At 45.2% G+C, this 25,255-nt stretch overlaps 1 protein-coding gene across 3 annotated transcripts in view; it reads right to left on the bottom strand.

The window, feature by feature from the left end:
* Positions 1–25,255, bottom strand: part of USP4 (ubiquitin specific peptidase 4) — a 156,066-nt gene that overhangs the window by 88,928 nt on the left and 41,883 nt on the right. Inside the window, exons 7-10 of one of the 3 annotated variants that reach the window (XM_054033998.1) lie at positions 21,605–21,667; positions 9,296–9,442; positions 8,603–8,711; positions 7,028–7,201 (exon numbers count right to left, since the gene is read on the bottom strand). In XM_054033998.1, the coding sequence (XP_053889973.1) occupies positions 7,028–7,201; positions 8,603–8,711; positions 9,296–9,442; positions 21,605–21,667 (493 nt within the window). The remainder of the gene's footprint in view (positions 1–7,027; positions 7,202–8,602; positions 8,712–9,295; positions 9,443–21,604; positions 21,668–25,255) is intronic. The other 2 variants (XM_054033999.1, XM_054034000.1) reach the window with 2 other exon arrangements.

The following is a 25,255-nucleotide window of genomic DNA, read 5'->3' as shown; positions in this document are numbered from 1 at the left end:
GCTTAGGGAAGAACACCGGTAAACAAATGTCCTGACCCATATGAAAATACATGACCACCTTTGGAAGGAATTTAGGGTGCGGCCTCAGTTGCACCTTATCCTTATAAAAAACTGTATAAGGAGGTTCTGAAGTGAGGGCTCTCAATTCCGATATCCTCCTAGCCGATGTGATGGCCACGAGAAACGCTACCTTCCATGAGAGGTGCATGAGGGAGCAAGAGGCTAGGGGTTCAAAGGGTGGCCCCATGAGTTTAGTTAGGACCAGGTTAAGATTCCACGCAGGGACTGGCGGGCGCGAGTAGGGAAACACCCTCTCCAGCCCCTTGAGGAATCGGGCTACTGTGGGGTTGGAGAACACCGAAACTCGCAACTCCCCAGGATGGAACGCCAATATGGCAGCCAGTTGCACTTTAATTGAGGCGGGGGTGAGTTCTTGATGCTTGAGGTGCAACAAGTAGTCCAGAATTGATGGCACTGAGGCCTGCAGAGGCTGTAGGTGATGAGGCTCACAGCCGTGGGAGAACCTCTTCCATTTGGCAAGGTAGGTCGCTCTTGTGGAGGGCTTCCAACTACCAAGGAGAATTTGCTGGACCTGGTGGGAGCACCTGTGCTCCGTATCGTTTAGCCAGAGAGATACCACGCCGTGAGATGTAGCGACAGTAGGTTCGGGTGGAGTAGGCGACCCCGGTCCTGTGTGATGAGGTCGCGATGGAGGGGGAGGGCAATCGGGGCGGTCACGGACAGTTCCAACATGGCCACGCCGGGGCGATGAGGATGACTGCCGCCTTGTCCCTGCGGGTCTTGAGGAGGACCTTGTGGATGAGCGGAAATGGAGGGAAGGCATACCTCAGGCTCCCGCCCCACAGAATCGCGAAGGCATCTGCCAACGAGCCCGGGCTGAGGTTCTGGAATGAACAAAACTGAGGGCATTGGCTGTTGCCCTTGGTGGCGAAGAGATCCACCCGGGGAAACCCCCACCTCTGGAAGACTGAATGCAGGACGTCCTGTCCCAACGTCCATTCGTGCATGTGGTAGGACCGGCTGAGGCGGTCTGCTAATCCGTTTTGGACCCCGGGAGATATGTTGCGAGTCGGTGAACCGAATGGGCTATACAGAAGTCCCATAGGAGGAGCGCCTCATGACAGAGGGGAGAGGATCGGGACCCGCCCTGCTTGTTTATGTAGAACATGGCGGTAGTGTTGTCCATCAGAACTGACACACTGTGGGCTTCTATGGTAGCGTGAAAGGTCTGGCAGGCGAGGCGAACCGCCCTCAACTCCTTCAGATTGATGTGAAGCAACTTTTCTTCCCTGGACCATAAGCCCTGGGTCCGCAGGTCCCCCAGGTGCGCCTCCCAACCCAGGTCCGATGCATCTCTTACTAACGTCAGAGTGGGTTGCGCGGTAGCGAAGGGGACCCCCTCGCAAACCTGCTGCTGATCAAGCCACCAGCGGAGGAAGTTCGACACACGAGCTGGGATTGTCACTACCAGGTCTAAGGGGTCTCTGTTGGGGCAATACGTTTGGGCCAGCCACAACTGTAATGGCCTGAGTCTTAGGCGGGCATGTCTGACTATGTGTATGCAGGCCACCATGTGCCCCAAGAGTTGCATACAGCATCTGGCCGCGGTCGTGGGGAATTGTTGGATGGAGCTTACGACCCTTTGAATGGCCAAGAACCGTGACACTGGAAGATTTGCCCGTGCCGCCACCGAGTCCAGGACTGCCCCTATGAAGTCCAGTCTCTGTGTGGGGATCAGTGAGGACTTGGGCACATTGACCAGTAGACCGAGCTTGTGGAACACCTGTTGTGCCAGCGTCATGTGGGAGCGGACCTCGGCCTCCGACCTGCCCACGAGGAGCCAGTCGTCCAAGTATGGGTATACGTGCATCTTTCTTTTCTGAAGAAAAGCTGCCACCACGGACATGAATTTTGTGAATTCTCGCGGGGCCGTTGCCAGGCCAAAGGGCAAGACCATAAATTTAAAATGGTGTTGGTTGATGGTGAAGCGCAGGAACTGCCAGTGGGCCGGGCGGATGGCGATGTGAAAATACGCATCTTTCATATCGAGGGCAGCGTACCAATCCCCCGGATCCAGGGATGGGATAATAGCTCCAAGGGAGACCATACGGAAATGTGCCTTGACCAAAAATTTGTTTAGTCCGCGTAGGTCCAAAAATGGGACAGAGGCCCCCCAGCTTTGGGAATCAGGAAATATCTGGAGTAGAATCCTTTCCCCTTTAGGTTCGGAAGAACCTCTTCCACTGCTCCTACTGTGAGGAGGGTCCGCACCTCCTGCATGAGGAGTTGCTCGTGAGAGGGGTCCCTGAAGAGGGATGGGGATGGGAGGGAGGGGGCGAGGAGAACTGAAGAGTGTAGCCCGCCTCCACCGTGCGCAGGACCCAGCGGTCCGATGTTATATGTGACCAAGCACGGTAAAAACGGGACAGGCGGTCCCTGAAACAGAGGGGGATCTGGAATAAAGTTTGGTACGCTGTCCTCGATCGCAGCTTCAAAACCCTGGCTTATTTCCCGGCTGCGGCTTGCCTTGGCCATGATTTTGGCCCTGGTTAGGCGTGTTATTACGTCTACGCGTGTTATCCCTGCCCCTTCTGCGGTACGGTTCCTGTCGAGGACAAGGGTGGTACTGCCTCTGGGGTGGTTGGGGCTTAAAAGGTTTCCTCTGTGTCACTGGGGTATGCATTCCCAGCGACTTGAGGGTTGCTCGAGAGTCTTTGAGGCTATGCAGTCTGGCATCCGTCTGGTCCGAAAACAAGCCTGACCGCTCGAATGGAAGGTCTTGGAGGGTGTTTTGCACTTCTGGGGGAAGGCCAGAAGCCTGTAGCCATGCCGAGCGTCTCATTACTACCCCTGACGCGATTGTCCTAGCAGCTGCGTCTGCGGAGTCAAGGGAGGCCTGTAGGGAGGTTTTGGCTACTGCCTTCCCTTCGTCCACTATAGCCGTAAACTCGGGTTGTGAGCCCTGAGGCAGGGATTCCTTAAACTTGGAGACTGGTGCCCAAGAATTGAAGTTGTGTCTGTTCAGAATCGCTTGTTGGTTAGCGATCCTCAACTGGAGGCCCCCGGACGAGTAGACCTTTCTCCCAAATAAGTCCAAGCGTTTTGCCTCCTTGGCTTTGGGGGCCGGGGCTTGCTGGTCATGTCACTCTCGTTCGTTGATCGCAAAGACGACCAGCGAACAGGGTGTTGGGTGAGAGAAGAGGAAGTCAAACCCTTTAGATGGGGCAAAGTATTTCCTCTCCACGCCTTTTGCAGTTGGTGCACTGGAGGCCGGTGTTTGCCATACTGTTTTGTAGTTGGACTGGACCGTTTTTATGAGCGGGAGCGCGATCCTGGAGGGGCCCTCTGGGCTTAGGATGTCGACCATGGGGTCCTCCTGCTCTACCATCTCCTCTGCCTGCAACCCCAGATTGAGGGCTACTTGGCGGAGCAGTTCCTGGTGCGCCCGATGGTCAATCGGGGGAGGGCCGGACACTGTTGTGCCCACCACGGCTTCGTCTGGTGAGGAGGAAGAGGTCAGGGCCTTTTGCGCGTCTTCCTCTTCCTGCAACTCCTCACCGACTGGGCGCTTCTCTGGGGCCCGTTCTATGACCTGGGTCTGAGACAGTACCAGGCTCGGTGCCGAGTCCGCCTTTTCTCGCTCCGGTGGTCTGGAGACCGTGGCCTCCTTGCGAGAAGGCGGGCGCCACTGCGGAGAGCGAGGGCCGAGATCTTGTGGTCCTGGACGGGGGGGCCTTGCTGCTGACCCCAAGGGGTCCAGAATGGCCATTGTCCTGGCTGGCCCCATTGTGGGTGCCAAGCAGCTTCGTGTTCCCTACTGGCCTGTGCCCTGTGGGCATATCTGCTGGACCGGCCCGAGTCTGCCTCCGAAACCACGGACGGTGATCTGGAAGGCCACGGCGGTGCCGTGGGACGGTGCCATTCCGGGGTCGGAGAGTAGTGCCTCCGTGACCGACCGGGAGTAGTGTCTTGCCGACCTGGACCTGGATCGGTACCAGTGACCACGGGACCGGGAACGACTACGGGTGGTCGGTCTCGGGGATCGTGTAACTGACACGTCCCGGTGCCTACTCGAATAGGGCTGCTGGGTCGGTGCTGGGTGCTTATTGTGGCCCGACGGCTGTGCGGCTCTCTGCGTGGAGGGAAGCCGGGAGTCCACCAAGGCGGAGCTCAACCGGGACCGGCGCTGTGAATGGTGCTGAGATGGTGACCGTGATAGGTGCACCATTGCCGGCTTGCCTCTGGATGGCAGTCTCAGCGGATTGTCTTTAGTTTGGAGGGGTCCCTCAGCAGACAATTCAATGAGGTCCTTTGCTGCCTCAAATGTGTCCGGGGTGGAGGGCTCTTCCAAAAGCTCCTCCAGCCCTTCCTCCTCACTCGACGTGCCTATCCCGGGGCTCGACGGGCCTTTCGGCGCCGGAGCCACTGTCACCAGGATCTGTGCCGGGGCTGCAACGGCCTTAGGCGCACTCGAGGTCTTCGCGGGCGCTACCCTCTTATGCGGGGAGCGTCCTCGGGCCTTGGGTTGGCCCTTCGATTTTGCCGGCGAAGACGACCGATGCCGGAGGTATTCCCGCTGATTCAGTGCCGTGGGCTTAGGGTGCCCCGCCGGCGCCGGATCACGGACCGATGCCGGGGCACTCCACACCAAGGTTGGCGGTGCTGTCGAAGTGGAGGGCTGTAATACCGTCTCCATGAGCAGCTGCTTAAGGCGAAAGTCTCTCTCTTTCTTAGTCCTGGGCTTGAAAGCCTTACAGATCTTGCAGCGCTCTTTTTGGTGTGCTTCCCCCAGGCAACGGAGACACAAGTCGTGTGGATCACTTAATGGCATAGGCTTGCGGCACGTGGCACAAGCCTTGAAGCCTTGGGCATACGGCATGCCCCGCTGCCCAGCGCCGGGGTTAACCAAACACCTAACACAAAGAAGTTTGAGTATTTCTAAAGAACTGATAACTGCTAAGCTTAACACTAGCTACTAAAGAACTGATAACTGTAAAGATAACACTAACTACTATGCTAAGGGACATTCTCAGACGAGAGACAGAGTTGTTCCAACGCCGCCACGGACGGTAAGAAGGAACTGAGGGAGGCTTGGGCCCGCAGGGATATATATACTCTAGAGCGGGGCGCCGCTCTTGCGGGAGGGGGGACCCTGCCGGCCCGACGGGAGCCGCTGAGGGAAAAAGTTTCTGACGTCCGTGCACGCGGCACGTGCACACCTAATGTGTAATGGACGTGAACAATCACTCGAAGAAGAAGTCTAAGCCTAATACATTAAGAAACTGAATACAGGTAAATCTCACTCTCGGAGATGTTCCAATAAGCTTCTTTCACAGACTAGACGCCTTCCTAGTCTGGGCCCAATCCTTTCCCCAGTACAGTCCTTTTTAGTTCCAGCTCAGGTGGTAACTAGGGGATTTCTCATGACTGGCAGCCCCCTTCCCTTTGTTCTCTTCCACCCCCTTTTATAGCTTTGGCACAAGGCAGGAATCCCCACCCCTCCTTCTAAATGGAAAAGCACCAGGTTTAAGATGGATTCCAATATCCTGTGACATGGTCACATGTTCTGTGAGACCTCATTCTTCATTCTTCCAGGGCTGGCCTGCAGGTACCCAGGGAGGTTTGCAAGTAAACAGACCTATTTACAACCAATTGTCCTAGTCAATGGAAGCCATCAAGACTCCAAGCCACCATTAATGGCCTACACTTCGCATAATTACTATAGGACTTCAGAGTAATACTTCATATTTCTAGCTTCAGATACAAGAATGATACATTCATAGAAATAGGTTGAACACACTCAATAGATTATAAACTTTGTAATGTTACCCTACAAGAGACCTTTTGCATAAAGCATATTCCAGTTACATTTTATTCACACTCAAACATATTTCCATAAACATATGGCGTGCAACATCACAATTATTTCACTAGGAGGGTGGTGAAGCACTGGAATGGGTTACCTAGGGAGGTGGTGGAATCTCCATCCTTAGAGGTCTTTTAAGGCTCGGCTTGACAAAGCCCTGGCTGGGATGATTTAGTTGGGGTTGGTCCTGCTTTGAGCAGGGGATGGACTAGATGACCTCCTGAGGTCTCTTCCAACCCTAATCTTCTATGATTCTATAATATCTTTATTGGACCAACTTCTTTTGGTGAAAGAGACAAGCTAGTTAGTTCAATAAAAGATATTGCCTCACCCACCTTGTCTTTCTCTCATCCTTCTAATGTTATTTTACCCTTTGTATGAACAAAATGAATGAAACTTTTTTGCCTGAGAACATTTTAAAACACCAATCCTACAATATTCTTTCATGGAGACTAGGTCAATCAATGGTTATTAACCAGGATGGGCAGGGATGGTGTCCCTAGCCTCTGTTTGCCACAAGCTGGGAATTGGCGACAGGGGATGGATCACTTGATGATTACCTGTTCTGTTCATTCCCTCCAAAGCACCTGGCATTGGCCACTGTCGGAAGACAGGATACTGGGCTAGATAGACCTTTGGTCTCACCCAGTATGGCCATTCTTATGTTATGTTCCTATGTCAATATCACACTATGTTCCTTTGTATGTTTTAAAATTCTGTTTTTAAATTATAATTTCAACCTGTTCATCTAGCACTGAAGAAAGGCTCACTGGTTTGCAATTCCCAGGATCTTCCTTAAACCCATCAAAAAAAGATAGGTCCAACATTTGATACCCTCCAGCCCTCTTGTATAATGGCTTATTTAAATGAGAATGTCTATTTTTTTTCCACAGTTCAGCTATTTTATTGTCAAGTTCAAAATCTTTAGCTATACTATGCTGGGTAGGTTGCTATGTGCTTTAACAATTTGTTTCAGCACCCATCTGAAGAGGAGTGTGCCTCATTTTTAAAGATCTGGAACAGCACTCAGGCAATTTTTCATTATAGCTTTCGTGACAGCAAAACCTGTGGAAAGACATTACAACTTTCATTCTAACCTTGCTTTCACTACCATCCTCCCTGAAAAAAGTGTCTACTTACTTTGAACATACGTGGTGCCACGTGAGAGTGTCTCCCAGACCACATCTGCTTAATAAGTTCTGCATATGCTTCTGCAATTTCTCCTCTCATCCCCAGAGGATTGTCATGATTTATTTCAGCCTCATATCTATCTTCCAGGAAATACTCAGTCAGAGGTGGGGTGTTACTCAAACACTGAAATAAAAAAACCAAACACATTTACAAAGTTCATGTCATTGTCTAGGACAGCAAACCCCTATGAGAAGGAAGTAATACAACAGTCCAACTTTCACATCAGTAGATATGTGAAATGACAAAACCTATTTAAAAACTCATGTAAAAGTAGACAGAACAATGTATTTAAAAGGAACAATGAAAGTTTTGAGTCTACAGCTCTCTCACAATTTAGTAAAACAGAAAGCCTCTTATTGAGATACGTGAGCAATGCAACTCAGATAACAAAGGCCATATAAAAGAGTTCACAATATTCCGACTTCTCTTCCAAGGGTAAAAAGTGTAAATATCAGCACTTTGCTAAGGCTATTGCTGAAGCAGAGATGCCCCTTTAATGCACAGCTTCAGTTCATGTCACTTACAGTTTAATCAAGAGTTATCTTCTGATCTACAATTTCTCCACCTTCTCTCCAATCCCAGCACTAACACATAGCACTCGGCGTGCTTAACAGCAGTAGCGAAGCTAGCCTCTGCTTAGACAGCACACCTAGCTGTTTTCAGGAGTGTCTCTGTTAGAGGTTTTCCAGCCCACTGAACTCCCACAGCCTGAAATGAGGCCTAAAAGATACTATATAATGGTAACTGTCCATAGTGGAATGGAGAATATGAAAAAGGGAGCACTCTATCCCATTTGACACCTTTCTCTCCACTCTATCTATTAGTATCTATAGCAATTTTCCTCATTTGTGCTGAGATTAAAGATGCCTGGGTAGCCAACTTCTGTAACACAGTAGAACATTTCTAACCTACACTAACGGGGGAACTCTTGTGTAAAGCACCAGAGGTGGGAGCAATACAGTGATGCTGTGGTCCCCGCAAACCAACATGACAGGGAGGGATGTGTACCAACCTCTGGACCTGCACCACTCAATGCATCTTAGGATTACCCATGTACAGTTGGTCTTCCCTCCTCCTAGCTGCTCCTCCTCCCTGGTGCTGAGATACTTTCTGCAACTCAGTGACTCTAGGAATCAGCATCGAGCAGGGTAGGGAGGCTTTTAGGAAGCTACCCTCCTGCTCTCCTCGACTCTGCCATCTGCATGTGCCTGTGGCATAGAGTCCAGGTACAGAGAGGGAATGCAACTGCTGAACATGGGGAAATCACGTGTACATTTTACCTGACAATGAGATAGAAATATTGTCAAAAAAAGAAAATTGACAGGCTTTAAAAACAAAAAATACCTTATCTTGAATCTCTGCCCGTCACCTCTTACCTGTAGACGCTCTTCAGGACAGCTAATGGTCTTCTAACAGGCCTATAAAGTGCTTAACACACTTTGGGGTGCTATATGAGAGCACTAAACAGGTGTGCAATGAATCCATGGGGATAAGGCGTGAAGTGGATTCTTTTCAGCCCTTTACCTGTAATGCAGAGTTCATGAAGCAGGTGTTTCCCAAGTTACTGAGCCCACAGATGCCGGGCTGTGACTGGAAAGGGGACTCCCTGCAGCTGTAGGAGAAGCCAGAGACTCTGGAAGAAGAAAACAACAATTTTTTATCTAGACCATACCAGTCCACATTTCACCCATCACAGCAATGTTTACGATTTGCATCAAATGCTATTCCTTCTTACTGGTGCTTTTTCATATATTTCTGCTCATCCATATTTGTTAGTTTTGACATCTCATTTAACTCTGATTACTGGCAGGTCTGATGTTTACTGTAACAATGTATCTTCTATATCTATTCAGGCTGCTTTTCTTTGACCATTTACCTCTACTACTTTATGACAATATTTTCCTCAAGTGTATGGTGCCTACAATCCTTTATCACATTATACGGACATATGCAGGTAAGCTACTACTTTCCAACAGCTGATGAAAGTTTTATGGTCTCTGCCTGGTGAAGTGGCTATCACAGCCAAAGAATGGGACACAAAACATCTGAAAGGGAGAATAGGTGTTGGAATAAGTGCTAGTTTTCCATGCAGTTGGGCTAAAGTGGGGCAAGCATTACTTTCAACAGCTTGAAAATACAAGTAGCCAGGGGTAACAGGGAGGACACAAAGGTAGTCAGAGGAAGGAGAGGGGGAAAGAAAAGCATTCCTGTTCTTACCCCCTGCCAAGGCTGGAGTTGGTCAGTCCAAAGGAGTTATTGCTATCACCATTTGCAATGGCAGAAGAGATTCCTCTTATTGAGGAATAAGAATTTACTGATGATGCTGAAGTAGCAGTAAAATTTCTGCTAGTTGCAGTGCTTGATCTGGGAGAAAGGAAAGAAGCAGAAACAACGCCACCAGTTTTTGCAAACCCCAGATTCTGGCACTCTGAAATAAAGGTCACTTCTGATTGAGAATTTACAATCTTAACTTGTTAGTATCTGCATTTCCAAAACACTAATCTGGAACACGGGGTCAATCTAGGGCATCACAAGTGAGAGGCAGAAACAATAAACCAATCATGAGCAAGAAGAGGCCCTAGAAGGCATAAGCACAAGGAAGTTTGGACTGAGTGGGTAGAAGGCTCTAAATAGCCTGGTGCACTAAGAAATTAAACCCTCTAAACATAATAAAACCTTTTCCCTAAATAAACAACAGACTACCAAAACAAAAGACCTCTCTTTAAAACCCACTCTAAACTATGCAGGTAAGAAACCAACAGACTAAGAAAGGCGGGCGCTACCTAACTTACTGGGCAAAGTACAGCATGTAAAATTACATGTTTCGTGGCTAAATGGTGTATGCAGGAACCCGGCACAAGCAGTTTGTAGCACTCAGAGTCCGGATGCACCATCTTGAGGTCAGAGTGGGTGAACTGGAGGAGCAGAGAGACAGAACTGCTTATATGGGGTAATCAATAGGCAGACCGTAAGCCAAATTTGGACGACCAGATGCTTTTGAACGGACAGAGACATCCTTTTATTTACTTGTGATTATCATTATTGTTCTTGTTTTTGTATTATTTTCTCAGAGTCTGGACCTTGACAAAAATTTGGACTTTGACAAAAAATAACTAATTACCAGGGTGGATAAAAATCAATGATTTAAAAAAAAAAAAGATTTTTTTTATTTAAATAGTTTTTTTTTCTTCAAAAAAAATCCAATCTAAAGATAGTTTTAGATAAGACACATTATAGCTCAAAGATATCTCATCATGGAATAGGGATTATAAATTCTAATTCTATAATATGAGACAATATAGTCATGTAATGTTTAAGAAAAGTTTTGTAAATGAGTTCCGATAGTTCATGGATTAGGGACCCAATTTTATGGTGTTCCAGGGGCTTCTGTATAGATTATTTAGGTTAATCTTTCTATCTACCCAATGGGACTCAGGGCTCAGTCTAGACAATACCATCAGAGATGCTTAATTTTGCAGTTCTCAAACAGTGGATTTGTGTCTCAAGAGAGAACATGCTTGTTAACAGCAAAAATGGTACGTGTTGCACCTCTTCCTGCAGCTCCCATTGGCTGGGAACGGCGAACCGCGGCCACAGGGAGCTGAGGGGCTCCATGCCTGCAGACGCTCCAAGTAAACAAAACGTCCTGCCAGCGGCTTACCCTGACAGGCCGGGAGCCGAAGTTTACCAACCCATTTATTGATGTCAATACTGCAGCCTTTTAAGGTTGCAAAGGCTTTGTTTAGTGGACTAGATTGGCTTGAAAGGAATACTAAAAGAGCAGTGCTGCAGATCTGCATGACATTCAGTGACAATAATAATTTGACAGTGATAAAGCAGGTGATATTCCTATATAAAGTCCTACAAAATCTATAACTACAATAATAATAATAATCTATTTTCATACTAGTATTTAAAATAAACAGTGAAATCAAAAGAAAAAGGTCTGCTTATCACGCAGCATTCAAACTTAAAATTGTTGAATATGCAGAAGCAAACAATAAATGCGCCGCTGCTCGTGAATTCTGTATCAATGAGAAGTAAGAGAAAGGCGAAAAAACAAAACAACACTAAAAGAAATGCCAAGAAGCAAGAAAAAATGTCCAATGAGGTGCGCTTCATTTCCTGAGCTAGAGAAACATCTCAATAATTGGGTTGTTGAATGTCGACAAAATGGGGACATCGTCACTAGAACTGGAATTCATCTGCGTGGTCTGCAAATGTTGAAAGACGACAAATACAAGTCAGTAAAGCCGTCAATGTTTGTCACATCAGCGGGTTGGTGTACTCGCTTCATGAACTGTCATGGTCTCTCTCTTTGTCAGCGAACGAAGATAGTGAAAAAGCTACCAAAAGATCTGGAAGAAAAAAATTGAATCTTTCCAAAGGTTTATTATAAAATATCAAAAGTACTGTGCATTTGAACTGTCACAAATAGGAAATATGGACGAAACACCAATGACATTAGATCTCCCGAGCAACAGAACGGTAACCAGTGTTGGTGAAAAAACAGTTTTAATTAAAACCACTGGCCATGAAAAAATCCATTTTATAGTGGTTTTATCGTGTTTGGCAAATGGCACGAGCAGGAGAGCGCAAGAGGGGAGGACTCCTGTCTCATGCTGAGAAAGGGGGACGATCGATGAGTTATCTTAAGTGCCTATACACAAATGCAAGAAGCCTGGGAAACAAGCAGGGAGAACTGGAAGTCCTGGCACAGTCAGGGAACTATGATGCGATTGGAATAACAGAGACTTGGTGGGATAACTCACATGACTGGAGTACTGTCATGGATGGATATAAACTGTTCAGGAAGGACAGGCAGGGCAGAAAAGGTGGGGGAGTTGCGTTGTATGTAAGAGAGGAGTATGACTGCTCAGAGCTCCGGTATGAAACTGCAGAAAAACCTGAGAGTCTCTGGATAAAGTTGAGAACTGTGAGCAGCAAGGGTGATGTTGTGGTTGGAGTCTGCTATAGACCACCAGACCAGGGGGATGAGGTGGACGAGGCTTTCTTCTGGCAACTAGCAGAAGTTGCTAGATCGCAGGCCCTGGTTCTCATGGGAGACTTTAATCACCCTGATATCTGCTGGGAGAGCAATACAGCGGTGCACAGACAATCCAGGAAGTTTTTGGAAAGTGTAGGGGACAATTTCCTGGTGCAAGTGCTGGAGGAACCAACTAGGGGCAGAGCTTTTCTTGACCTGCTGCTCACAAACAGGGAAGAATTAGTAGGGGAAGCAAAAGTGGATGGGAACCTGGGAGGCAGTAACCATGAGATGGTCAAGTTCAGGATCCTGACACAAGGAAGAAAGGAGAGCAGCAGAATACGGACCCTGGACTTCAGAAAAGCAGACTTTGACTCCCTCAGGGAACAGATGGGCAGGATCCCCTGGCAGAATAACATGAAGGGCAAAGGGGTCCAGGAGAGCTGGCTGTATTTTAAAGAATCCTTATTGCGGTTGCAGGAACAAACCATCCCGATGTGTAGAAAGAATAGTAAATATGGCAGGCGACTAGCTTGGCTAAACAGTGAAATCCCTGCTGATCTTAAACGCAAAAAAGAAGCTTACAAGAAGTGGAAGATTGGACAAATGACCAGGGAGGAGTATAAAAATATTGCTCAGGCATGCAGGAGTGAAATCAGGAAGGCCAAATCACACTTGGAGTTTCAGCTAGCAAGAGATGTTAAGAGTAACAAGAAGGGTTTCTTCAGGTATGTTAGCAACAAGAAGAAAATCAAGGAAAGTGTGGGCCCCTTACCGAATGAGGGAGGCAACCTAGTGACCGAGGATGTGGAAAAAGCTAATGTACTCAATGATTTTTTTACCTCTGTCTTCACAAACAAGGTCAGCTCCCAGATTGCTGCACTGGGCAGTACAGCCTGGGGAGAAGGTGACCACCCTCTGTGGAGAAAGAAGTGGTTCGGGACTATTTAGAAAAACTGGACGTGCACAAGTCCATGGGGCCGGATGCGCTGCATCCGAGGGTGCTAAAGGAGTTGGCGGATGAGATTGCAGAGCCATTAGCCATTATTTTTGAAAACTCATGGCGATCGGGGGAGGTCCCAGATGACTGGAAAAAGGCTAATGTAGTGCCCATCTTTAAAAAAGGGAAGGAGGAGGATCCGGGGAACTACAGGCCAGTCAGCCTCACCTCAGTCCCTGGAAAAATCATGGAGCAGGTCCTCAAGGAATCAATTATGAAACATTTAGAGGAGAGGAAAGTGATCAGGAACAGTCACCATGGATTCACAAAGGGGAAGTCGTGCCTGACTAACCTAATTGCCTTCTATGATGAGAAAACTGGCTCTGTGGATGAGGGGAAAGCAGTGGATGTGTTATTCCTTGACTTTAGCAAAGCTTTTGATATGGTCTCCCACAGTATTCTTGCCGCCAAGTTAAAGAAGTATGGGCTGGATGAATGGACTGTAAGGTGGATAGAAAGCTGGCTAGATCGTCGGGCTCAACGGGTAGTGATCAATGGCTCCATGTCTAGTTGGCAGCCGGTATCAAGCGGAGTGCCCCAAGGGTCGGTCCTGGGGCCGGTTTTGTTTAATATCTTTATTAATGATCTGGAGGATGGTGTGGACTGCACTCTCAGCAAGTTTGCATATGACACTAAACTAGGAGGCGTGGTAGATACACTAGAGGGTAGGGATCGGATACAGAGGGACCTAGACAAATTAGAGGATTGGGCCAAAAAAACCTGATGAGGTTCAACAAGGACAAGTGCAGAGTCCTGCACTGCTACAGACTAGGGACCGAATGGCTAGGTAGCAGTTTTGCAGAAAAGGACCTAGGGGTCACAGTGGACCAGAAGCTGGATATGAGTCAACAGTGTGCTCTTGTTGCCAAGAAGGCTAATGGCATTTTGGGCTGTATAAGTAGGGGCATTGCCAGCAGATCGAGGAACGTGATCGTTCCCCATTATTCGACATTGGTGAGGCCTCATCTGGAATACTGTGTCCAGTTATGGGCCCCACACTACAAGAAGGATGTGGAAAAATTGAAAAGAGTCCAACGGAGGGCAACAAAAATGATTAGGGGTCTGGAGCACATGACTTATGAGGAGAGGCTGAGGGAACTGGGATTGTTTCGTCTCCAGAAGAGAAGAATGAGGGGGGATTTGATAGCAGCCTTCAACTACCTGAAGGGGGGTTCCAAAGAGGACGGAGCTCGACTGTTCTCAGTGGTGGCAGATGACAGAACAAGGAGCAATGGTCTCAAGTTGCAGTGGGGGAGGTCCAGGTTGGATATTAGGAAACACTATTTCACTAGGAGGGTGGTGAAGCACTGGAATGCGTTACCTAGGGAGGTGGTGGAGTCTCCTTCCTTGGAGGTTTTTAAGGCCCGGCTTGACAAAGCCCTGGCTGGGATGATTTAGTTGGGAATTGGTCCTGCTTTGAGCAGGGGGTTGGACTAGATGACCTCTTGAGGTCCCTTCCAACCCTGATATTCTATGATTCTATGATCAAAGCTCCCTCCTGTTATTTTTAAAAGAAAAACCTTGCCTAAAAACATGAAATTTCCTGCTGGCGTCATCGTACGTGCACACAAAAAGGGATGGATGGATGAAAGTGCAACTATTGAATGGCTGGAAAAAGTGTGGTATAAGAGACCAGGAGCACTTTTCAAGAAACCTGCTATGTTCGTTTGGGACATGTTCAGGGCACACAAGACGGATGAGGTGAAAAATGTGGCCAAAGATATGAAAACTACTTTGGCTGTAATACCTAGAGGCTTAACTTCAGTTCTACAACCGCTTGATGTCTGCCTGAACAAACCCTTTCAGGACAGGCTACGCAAAATGTGGTCTGAATGGATGTGCTCAGGCATGGCGAAGTTGACAAAAGGTGGGAATCTTATGAAGCCCGAAATCAATCTGGTCACCCAGTGGATCAAGGACGTGTGGGTGTCCATTCCCTCGGAAATGATAGAAAAATCATTTAGAATATGCTGTATCAGCAATGCACTCGACGGGTCAGAAGATGCCATATTTTATGATGAGACAACAGAGGCTGATGATGAGAAGGAATCTGAGTCTGAAGACGACACTGCCGACATCTATGATGACAATGCAGGTGCAGCTGTGACTGAAGTCGAGTTTAATGAACTGTTTGGTGAATCAGAGACTGATTCAGACTTTGAAGGATTATAAGACTTTTTTTGCAGCAGCTGCTCTAAAAAAAGTGGGAGGAACCAAGCTAACTCTCCCATAAGACGTGCGATGGAACTCAGTAGTGGGTTTTGAGCTCTAGATCAAGAACTGGCCTAATCTGATGACAGTTTGTGAAAATCGTGAAAAAACAGATGGCACTGTCACAGCCAAAGTTCTCAACAGAAATGTTGAACACATGCTGAGTACCCTGAAGCCTATTTCTGTAGCCTTGAAGAAAATGCAGGGAAATAGCTGTTTTATTGCTAATGCTGTTGAAATTTGGAAAGAACTGAGTGTGATCTTAAAAAGAGAAATAGCCAATGACAGAGTTAAATTACAAGCATTAATAAAACAAATGGGACAAACACTATCGCCAGCTCATTTTCTTGTAAATATTCTCAATACTCGGTACTAGGGTCAAACCCTAACTGTTGAAGAAGAGGAGCTGGCTATGACATGGACATCCAGTAATCATCCCTCCATAATGCCAACTATAATAAACTTCAGAGCTAAGGGTGAACCATTCAAGATATAGGTTTGATGATGATGTTTTAAAGAAAGTCACACCAGTGAACTGGTGGAAGTCACTCAAGCACTTGGATTCAGAGTCTGTTGAACGGATAATCTCACTTTTAACAGCAGTAGCTTCTTCTGCCGCTGTAGAAAGAATATTTTCCTCCTTTGGACTAGGTCATTCCAAATTGAGAAATCGTTTGGGACCTGAAAAAGCAGGAAAGCTTGCTTTTCTTTTCCAGATTATGAACAAACAGGAAAATGAAGGTGAAGATGACTGAGTTAGCCGCAGAAGCCAATATATTTTAAGTTTCTCATGTTGACCTGGCTCACGTAGTCAATTTAATTTTTGTGGGTTTTTTTTTTTTAATATTTCATTTAACGATTTTAGTTACAAACAATTTTAACAAAAACAAACCTGATTTTAAAAAACTTGAATGTTTAACTAAATTCAAAAACTTGTTTTGTTAAAATATTATGTTTGCTGTTGAAGAAAAAAAAATCCAGAATACATAACGTTGTTGTTTTAGTTAAATAAAACAATTTAAATGTCTGTCTGGTGATTTTCTCCTCCTAAAGCATGGCAAGAAAATCCTCCAAATATTAATGATTAATCTGTTGAATTGGAGATAGTTCACCTCCCAATGACTTCATAAATATCTGCTTCAATTACCTTTGCTAAATGAAATAACCAATCATTCATTTTCTGATATAGCTGTAAAACTAATCTGAAAAGTTTTAAAAAAATATCACTTTAAAAATGTATAAAATGAAATGAAACCTACATCTATCTCTGAGTTGTGAAGAATATGTATTAAGGTTATAACAACCAACAAGAATGCACTTTTATGTAGAATCCCATGATTAAATTGAGTCTTCCTGACTAGTGATTTAAATCAAATCCATCCTGTTGATTACCCTTAACATTGGTGAGCGCACACACCTCAGAACTGACTCCCTCAATCCACCAGCTGAGGAAGCCAGTTTCACGATGAAAGGGCACTTAAGAGGAATGGAATGGTGTACACTGTTAGATGAGACCCTCCTTCCAACCAGCGGAATTGAAGAATCCTTCACATGCTGAGAAGGTTGCTTCATATGGAATTATAGTAGGGAGACTCAGGCAGGCTGGGGCAACAGGAGATTGAATTGTCAGGAATGTAGATGGTAGAGCCGGGCAAAATTTTTTGGATGAATTACCAAAAAGTGTTTTGATTCTAAAACTTTAGTTTCAGCTATAACTAAATGTTTTTATTCAATTTTTTTTTTTTGACTTTTCGATTCACCAAAGAATTCTGAAAAACATTTTCAGTTGAATATGAAACTTTTTTATTTATTTTCAAAACTGCCAGCAAACCAAAAAAATCCCATTATTTGTCCAGCTCTAGCAAATAGGACTGTGAACCCAACAATATGACTTGCCTGCTTGGTGCAAAGATGGTAGATATTATGAGACACTGAGATGGACTTCCGGTGAGTGCTGAAGAGGAGCCTGTGGTTTATGGTATATGTTGGTATCAGTGATGTAAGGACATGTAAAAGAAAAGTCTTGGAAGTGAGATTTAGACTGCTAGATAGAAGACTTTGTCCCAAGGTCTCCAAGGCAGCTTCCTCTGAAATGCTTCCAGTTCCATGCAGAGGTCCAGCAAGACAGAGGGAACTGCAGAGTCTCAATACATAGTTGAGAAGATGGTACAAAGAAGAGAGGATTAAGTTTACTGGACACCATGGAACATCTGGGTGAGGTGGAACCTGTACAGAGGAGATGGACTCCACCTAAATCGGAATGGAACCCAGCTGCTGGCACATAAAACACCACATTGGAGGAACATTTAAACTGAATGCTGAAAGGGGCTGAGCAGCACATAAGTCAAAAGCCCATAAAGATGTTGGAAATACAATGGTATTCGTAAATCCAATAAAAGGTAGGTGCAAATTGCAACTGAACTAGAGCAGTGACAGGATAAGAACATAGAGGCAAATTCTGCAAAATCAACAGGGTGCCCGATCAAGGAGTTAAATAAAACAGGCATCTAGACAAGAACAAGAACTATAAGTGTCTATATACATATGCAAGAAGTTTAAAAGCAAATATCAGAGACCTAGAATGCCTACCATGGACAAGGGCCTTGATAAACAGACATTACAGAAACATGGTGGAATGAGAAAAACCAAAGGTATACTGAAATACCTGCTTACAAACTGTACAGAAAAAGACAGAAGGCTGAACAGGTGGGGAAGGAGCACTGGATGTTAGGGATGCCATAGAATCTAATGAGATAAAAATTCTGACTGAAGACCATCACATAGTCGAATCTATATGGATAAAAATCCCAAGCTATCAAAATAGAAATGTATTAGTGAAGCTATACTACTGGCCTCTGGATCAATAAAGAAACCTAATGCACAATGCTGAGGAAGATCAATGGGGAAACAAGATCCCACAAAACTATAATTGTGGGCATTAACTATCTACTGTACATATAAACTGGTCAAACAGCACAACAGGATCAAATTTAGAGAAAATTTCAAGACTTTTCATATATCCATAGACCCCAAAACCAGAAGGGACCTTAGTGATCATATAGGTCAGACTAGATAACAGAGGTCATAGAACTTCTTCCAAAAATTCCTACAGCATAAACTTTAAACAATTGCTTCTTGGAGCAGCTAGTTCTACAGCACACAAGGGAAGAGGTTCCTTCTGACTGTGTCTTACGTAACACACAGGAACAAATTCAAGAAGTGACAGCAGCTGAGTCACTAAGTAACAGTAACCACAATATAACTAGGTTCAACATCCAAGCAGTAGGTGGTGTACCAAAAAGTGATGCAGTGACACTGTTCTTTAGAAAAGAAGATTTCAATAAAATGAGGTGGTCAGTCAAAAAGTGCTCAAAACTAAAATAAAAAAGTAAAATCCCTAGATGTGGCTTGGATGCTACTAAAAAGATCCCAGAAGACAAGCGTACTGTTGTGCAAAAAAGGAAGTAGGAAGGCAAGGAGTAAACCATTGCAGCTACATGGCGAGGGTTAAGAGGCTATTCAAGCCAAACAGAAATCCTTCTACATTTGGAAATATAACCTTTATGAAGCCAATAAACAGGAACTTAACGACTGCTATAATTTATGTAAGAGGGAAAATAGAAGGACCAAAATAAAGTTCAAAGAGCAAATGACTAAAGGTATAAAAACCAAGATATACTTTAAGTAGATCAGAAGCAGGATGCCTAGAAACAATCAGTTGGTCCACTGGATCACCAAGAGTTAAAGGCAGCCATCAAGGAAGTAAGGATGTTGCCGAGAAGCTAAATAATTCCTATTCATCAGTCTTAACCACTGAGAATTGGAAAGATTCCTCCCCAGACCTGCTCTTTCCTGGTTTCAAAGATGAGATGCTGTCAGAGATAGAGAAACAGATATAAACAGGTGTAAAGCAAAATGATAATTTAAATTGCAGTAAGTCACAAGACCCAGGTGGTACATCCAAGAGTTCTGAAGGAACTGAAGTATGAAGTAACCAAGCTGCTAACAAAAACCTGTTATCTCTCATTAAAAACACCTATTGTTCCAGAAGATTGGAAGACAGCAAATGTAGTCACATTCTAAAAAAGGTAAAGGTGTGATCTGCACAATTATAGACCCGTAAGCCTTCCATCTACACCTGAAAAATTGGTTACATTGATAACTAAACAGAACACCACCACATCTAGACGTTAATGATCCAACGGGGTCTACTGAACATGGATTCTGCAAGGAAAAAATCATGGCTCACCTAATCTTTTTGAATTCTTTGAGCACGTAAGGTAAAGAAGCAGCAGCATATAAAGGAGAGCCATCTGATGTAACTTATTTATGTTCCAAAAGGCCTTCGACAAGGTCCCACACAATAGGCTACTAAAGAATCTAAATCATCATAGGGCAAGAGGCAAAAATAGTGCCTTGGATCAAAAAGGAGCTAGGAACAGAAATTTAAAAAGTAGGAGTAAAAGATCAATTTTCATCATGGCAAAAGGTGAACGGTGCAGGCCTCAGGTAACATACTAGAGCCCGTGTTATTTAATATATTTATTAATGATCTGGAAAGGGCAATGAACAGTTGGGTAGCAAAATCTGCACATGACACAAAGTTATTTAGGTTAGTCAGAACCAGAGAGGACCGCAAGGAACTTCAGAGAGATCTAAACAAGCTAAAGGAATGGGCAGCATGATGGTCAATTAAATTTGAAGTCAACAAATGCAAAGTAAGGCACATTGGAAAAATTAAAACTATCCTTACATTTATGGGGTTCTGAATTAACTGCATCAACCCAAGAAATGGACCAATCGTAAACACCTCAATGCATAGGTGCCGGTTTCCCCTCTTTCCCATGGGTGCTTGACACCTCCCCCCGCCCCGCCCCTGCCGCCACTCCACCCCTTCCTCTGCCCTGCCTCTTCCCACCCCTTCCCCGCCCCCATTCCAATCCCTTCCCCAAAGTCCCCGCCCCCTCCCTGTCAATATTCCAACTCCTTCCCCAAATCCCCACCCCAACCCCACCTCTTCCCCGCCTCCTCCCCTGAGCGCGCCATGTTCCCGCTCCTCCTCCGCCTCCCGGAGCGTGCCAACGCTGACAACAGCTGTTTGGTGGCAGCCGGGTGAGAAGCGCTTGGAGGTAGGCGGAGGAGCAGGGACGTGGCGGAGGAGGTGGGATGGGCGGAAGGGGAGCTTGGCTGCCGGTGGGTGCAGAGCACCCACTAATTTTTCCCTGTAGGTGCTCCAGCCCCAGAGCACCCACAGAGTTGGTGCCTATGCCTCAATGACGACCTCTGTTCAATATCAATGTGCTGCTGTGGTCAAAAAAGCTAATAGCATGTTAGGACACATAAGAAATGGGGTGGGGAATACTGAAAACGTTATGATGCCTTTGCGCAAATCTATGGGACAGTATTCCAGGTGAGGTTGCACATGTGCAGTTCTGGTCACCCCATATCAAAAAAATATTGAAGATTTGGAGGGGGTTCATGACTGGAGTACAGGTATGGAAGGGTATGTGCTGTTTAGGAAAGACCAGATCAAAGGTAAGGGTGGGGGAGTAGCATTGTATGTCAATAATGAGGTAAACTGTAAAGAAATAATAAATGATGGAATGGATAAGACCGAGTCTGTCCGGGCAATACTCACATTGGATAAAAGAACTACTAGAGCCTCCCCTAGGATAGTGCTTGGGGTGTGCTATAGACCGCCGGGATCTAGCCTGGATACGGACAGAGAACTCTAACGTTTTTAGGGAAGTAAATACTAATAGGAACTGTGTAATCATGGGAGACTTTAACTTCCTGGATATAGATTGGGGAACAAATGCTAGTAACAATAATGGGGCTCAGATTTTCCTAGACGTGATAGCTGATGAATTCCTTCATCAAGTAGTTGCTGAACCGACAAGGGGGGATGCCATTTTAGATTTGGTTCTGGTGAGTAGTGAGAACCTCGTTGAGGAAATGGTTATAGGGGACAACCTTGGCTCAAGTGATCATGAGCTAATTCAGTTTAAACTAAATGGAAAGATTAACAGAATTAAATCGGAGACTAAGGTTTACGATTTCAAAAGGGCTAACTTTAATAAATTAAGGAGACTAGTTAGGGAAGTGGATTGGACTAACATATTTAGGGATCTAAAGGCGGAAGGCGCCTGGGATTATTTCAAGTTGAAGTTGCAGGAGCTGTCGGAGGTCTGTATACCGAGGAAGGGAAAACAGTTCATAGGTAGGAGATTTAGACCAAGCTGGATGAGCAAGCGTCTCAGAGGGGTCATTAAGAAAAAACAGAAAGCGTACAGGGAGTGGAAGATGGGAGGGATCTCAAGAAACCTACCTTATTGAGGTCAGAGCATGTAGAGATGGAGTGAGAAAAGCCAAAAGCTGTGTCGAGTTGGACCTTGCAAGGGGAATTAAAACCAATAGTTAGAGCTTTTATAGCCATATAAATAGGAAGAAAACAAAGAAAGAAGAAATGGGACCGCTTAAGACTGTAGATGGAGTAGAGATTAAGGATAATCTAGGCATGGCACAATATCTAAATGAATATTTTGCATTGGTATTTAATGAGGCTAATGAAAGGCTGAGGAATACTGGAAGCGAGACGGATGGGAATAAAGGACTGGGGATGGACATTACCGTATCCGAGGTAGAAGTCAAACTCGAACAGCTTAACGGGACTAAATCAGGCGGACCGGATGATCTTCATCCGAGAATATTAAAGGAACTGGCGCGAGAAATTGCAAGCCCGTTAGCGATAATTTTCAATGAATCTGTAAACTCGGGGGTGGTACCGTTTGACTGGAGAATAGCTAATGTGGTTCCTATTTTCAAGAAGGGGAAAAAAAGTGACCCGGGTAGCTACAAGCCTGTTAGTTTAACATCTGTAATATGCAAGGTCTTGGAAAAAATTTTGAAGAAGAAAGTAGTTAAGGACCTTGAGGTCAATGCCAGTTGGGACAAATTACAACACGGTTTTATGAAAGGTAGATCGTGCCAAACCAACCTGATCTCCTTCTTTGAGAAAGTAACAGATTTTTTAGATAAAGGAAATGCGGTGGATCTAATATACCTCGATTTCAGTAAAGCATTTGATACGGTACCGCATGAGGAATTATTGGTTAAATTAGAAAAGATAGGGATTGATATGAAAATCCAGAGGTGGATAAAGAACTGGTTAAAGGGGAGACTGCAGCGGGTCGTACTGAAAGGTGAACTGTCAGGTTGGAGGGAGGTTATCAGTGGAGTTCCTCAAGGTTCGGTTTTGGGTCCGATTTTATTTAATCTATTCATTACTGACCTCGGAACCAAATGTAGGAGTGGGCTGATAAAGTTTGCGGATGACACAAAGTTGGGAGGTATTGCCAATTCGGAGAAGGATCAGGATATCCTGCAGGGAGATTTGGATGACCTTGTAAAATGGAGTAATAGTAATAGGATGAAATTTAATAGTGAGAAGTGTAAGATTATGCATTTAGGGATAAATAACAAGAATTTTAGTTATAAGCTGGGGACGCATCGGTTGGAAGTAACGGAAGAGGAGAAGGACCTTGGAGTCCTGGTTGATCGCAGGATGACTTTGAGTCGGCAATGTGATGTGGCCGTGAAAAAAGCTAATGCGGTCTTGGGATGCATTAGGCGAGGTATTTCTAGTAGGGATAAGGAGGTGCTGGTTCCGTTATACAAGGCACTGGTGAGACCTCATTTGGAGTACTGTGTGCAGTTCTGGTCTCCCATGTTTAAAAAGGATGAAATCAAACTGGAACGGGTACAGAAAAGGGCCACTAGGATGATCCGAGGAATGGAAAATCTGTCATATGAAAGGAGACTCGAGGAGCTCGGTTTGTTTACCTTAACCGAAAAAAGGCTGAGGGGGGATATGATTGCTCTCTTTAAATATATCAGAGGGATAAATACCAGGGAGGGAGAGGAACTATTTCAGCTCAGTACTAATGTGGACACGAGAACGAATGGATATAAACTGGCCATCGGGAAATTTAGGCTTGAAATTAGACGAAGGTTTCTAACCATCAGAGGGGTGAAGTTTTGGAACAGCCTTCCAAGGGATACAGTGGGGGAGAAAGACCTCTCTGGCTTTAAAATTAAGCTTGATAAGTTTATGGAGGGGATGGTTTGATGGGATAAAGTGATTTTAGTCAATAGGTCAATAACGTGCCATCGCTGGTAATTAGTAACAATGGTCAATGATGGGATATTAAAAGTTACTACAGAGAACTTTTCCAGAGGGTCTGGCTAGAGAATCTTGCCCGCATGCTCGGGGTTCAGCTGATCGCCATATTTGGGGTCGGGAAGGAATTTTTCTCCAGAGTAAATTGGCAGAGGCCCTGGAGGTTTTTCGCCTTCCTCCGCAGCATGGGGCAGGGGTCGCTTGCTGGAGGATTCTCAGCAATTTGAAGTCTTTAAATCATGATTTGGGGACTTCAACAGCTGAGTCAAGGGAGAGAATTCTTCCAGGAGTGGGTGCGTCAGCTTTCGTGGCCCGCATCATGTGGGAGGTCAGACTAGATGATCATAATGGTCCCTTCTGACCTTAGAGTCTATGAGTCTAAGAGCAAAAAGAATGAAAAAAAACTCTGGAAAAATCCTCATATGAAAAAACTAGGAATTGTACATTAGAAAGGGGACAAATAAGAAAGAACATCATAAAAGTATACAAAATAATGAATGGTAGAGAGAAGGGTAATTCATGAGAGCCTACCTGTCTCATCACACAAGCATAAGGGGAAGTTCAATTAAATTAAAAGGCCAGAAAGGAAAACTAATAAAAGGAAACACTTTTTCACAGAATGTGCAATTAAGCTGTGGAACTCTCTGCCACAGGAAGTCATTGAGGTCAAGAAAGTAAGGTTCAAAAAGGCACTGACATTTATATGGATATCAAGACGGTCCAGAGATACCATAATTAATGGACAACAATTTGGAAGGGATATTTAAATCTTGCGCTCCAGGGCTTAAGCCAAATCTTTAATATTAGAGATCAGGACCTTTGTGGAGGGGGAAGGAAGAGAGAGATTATTCCACAAATGCCTATTTCAGGGTTCATATAGCATCCTCTGAAACACCTGGTTCTGGCCACTGTGGAACACAGGACACTGGACTAGATGAAGTGCTGGTCTGATCCAGTCAGGCAATTCCTATGCACCAACTGCAGTGAAGTAATTTTTTTTAACACAAAGGGCCACCACATTTCACCCTTTCTCCCCTTATTACCATGGCATTCAAGAATAAAAGTAAATGTTAAAAGGAAGAGTCAAAGAAATTAAACACAAAAACAATTAGTGAAAAGCATCCAACTCAATACTGTTAACAGAAGGAAAGAAATACCAACTCTGGCTAAATGTTTATAACCGTTGACATCTCAAACTAGAACCATAATTCTAAAATTACAAAGAAAACATTATTTGCAACTTTAAAACATACGGAAAATCTCAGGGCAGGTCATTCCAGAAAGGGGTACTGAGACTGCAGAAACATTTACAAGTACACGCCTATTTCTATGACCTTGAAAAGTCTGGAACATTATGGTCTAGCATCCCATCCACATACAAGAAGGTAGTGGTGTTTTACTGAGGAAAAACTCTTCTCCACACCCTACAGAGACAGCTGCAGAGGTGTGCTGATCCAGTAATTACTGGGGAAAGTGCATAGACAGGAACAGCTGGAAGCTCTGTAGATCTCTTCTATAAAAGCTTCCAGTCTTAGCCGAGAAAGGTGCTGTTGAAGAATGCACCCTTAATTCTCAGGACTCCCTAAAACAAGCTTTTAGTCAGCCTATCAGAACAACCTGAGAAGCACTGGATTCCTTCCTGGGCCCACTGCACAGGACAGACAATCGTTTGGAAAAAACAATATTCTTTAATTCCATCCCAGTGGAATTTGAAAATTTCTGTAGGGCCACAAGCACTCTCCCTTCCCTGCCAATAACAAGGCACAGTCAGTTATATTGTTATCTCTGGCACCTGGGATT

Source organism: Malaclemys terrapin, chromosome 7 (assembly GCF_027887155.1).
Source record: "Malaclemys terrapin pileata isolate rMalTer1 chromosome 7, rMalTer1.hap1, whole genome shotgun sequence".
Taxonomy (NCBI): domain Eukaryota; kingdom Metazoa; phylum Chordata; order Testudines; family Emydidae; genus Malaclemys; species Malaclemys terrapin.
The sequence above is the reverse complement of the archived record's forward strand: the minus strand, read 5'-3'. Positions and strand labels throughout refer to the sequence as shown.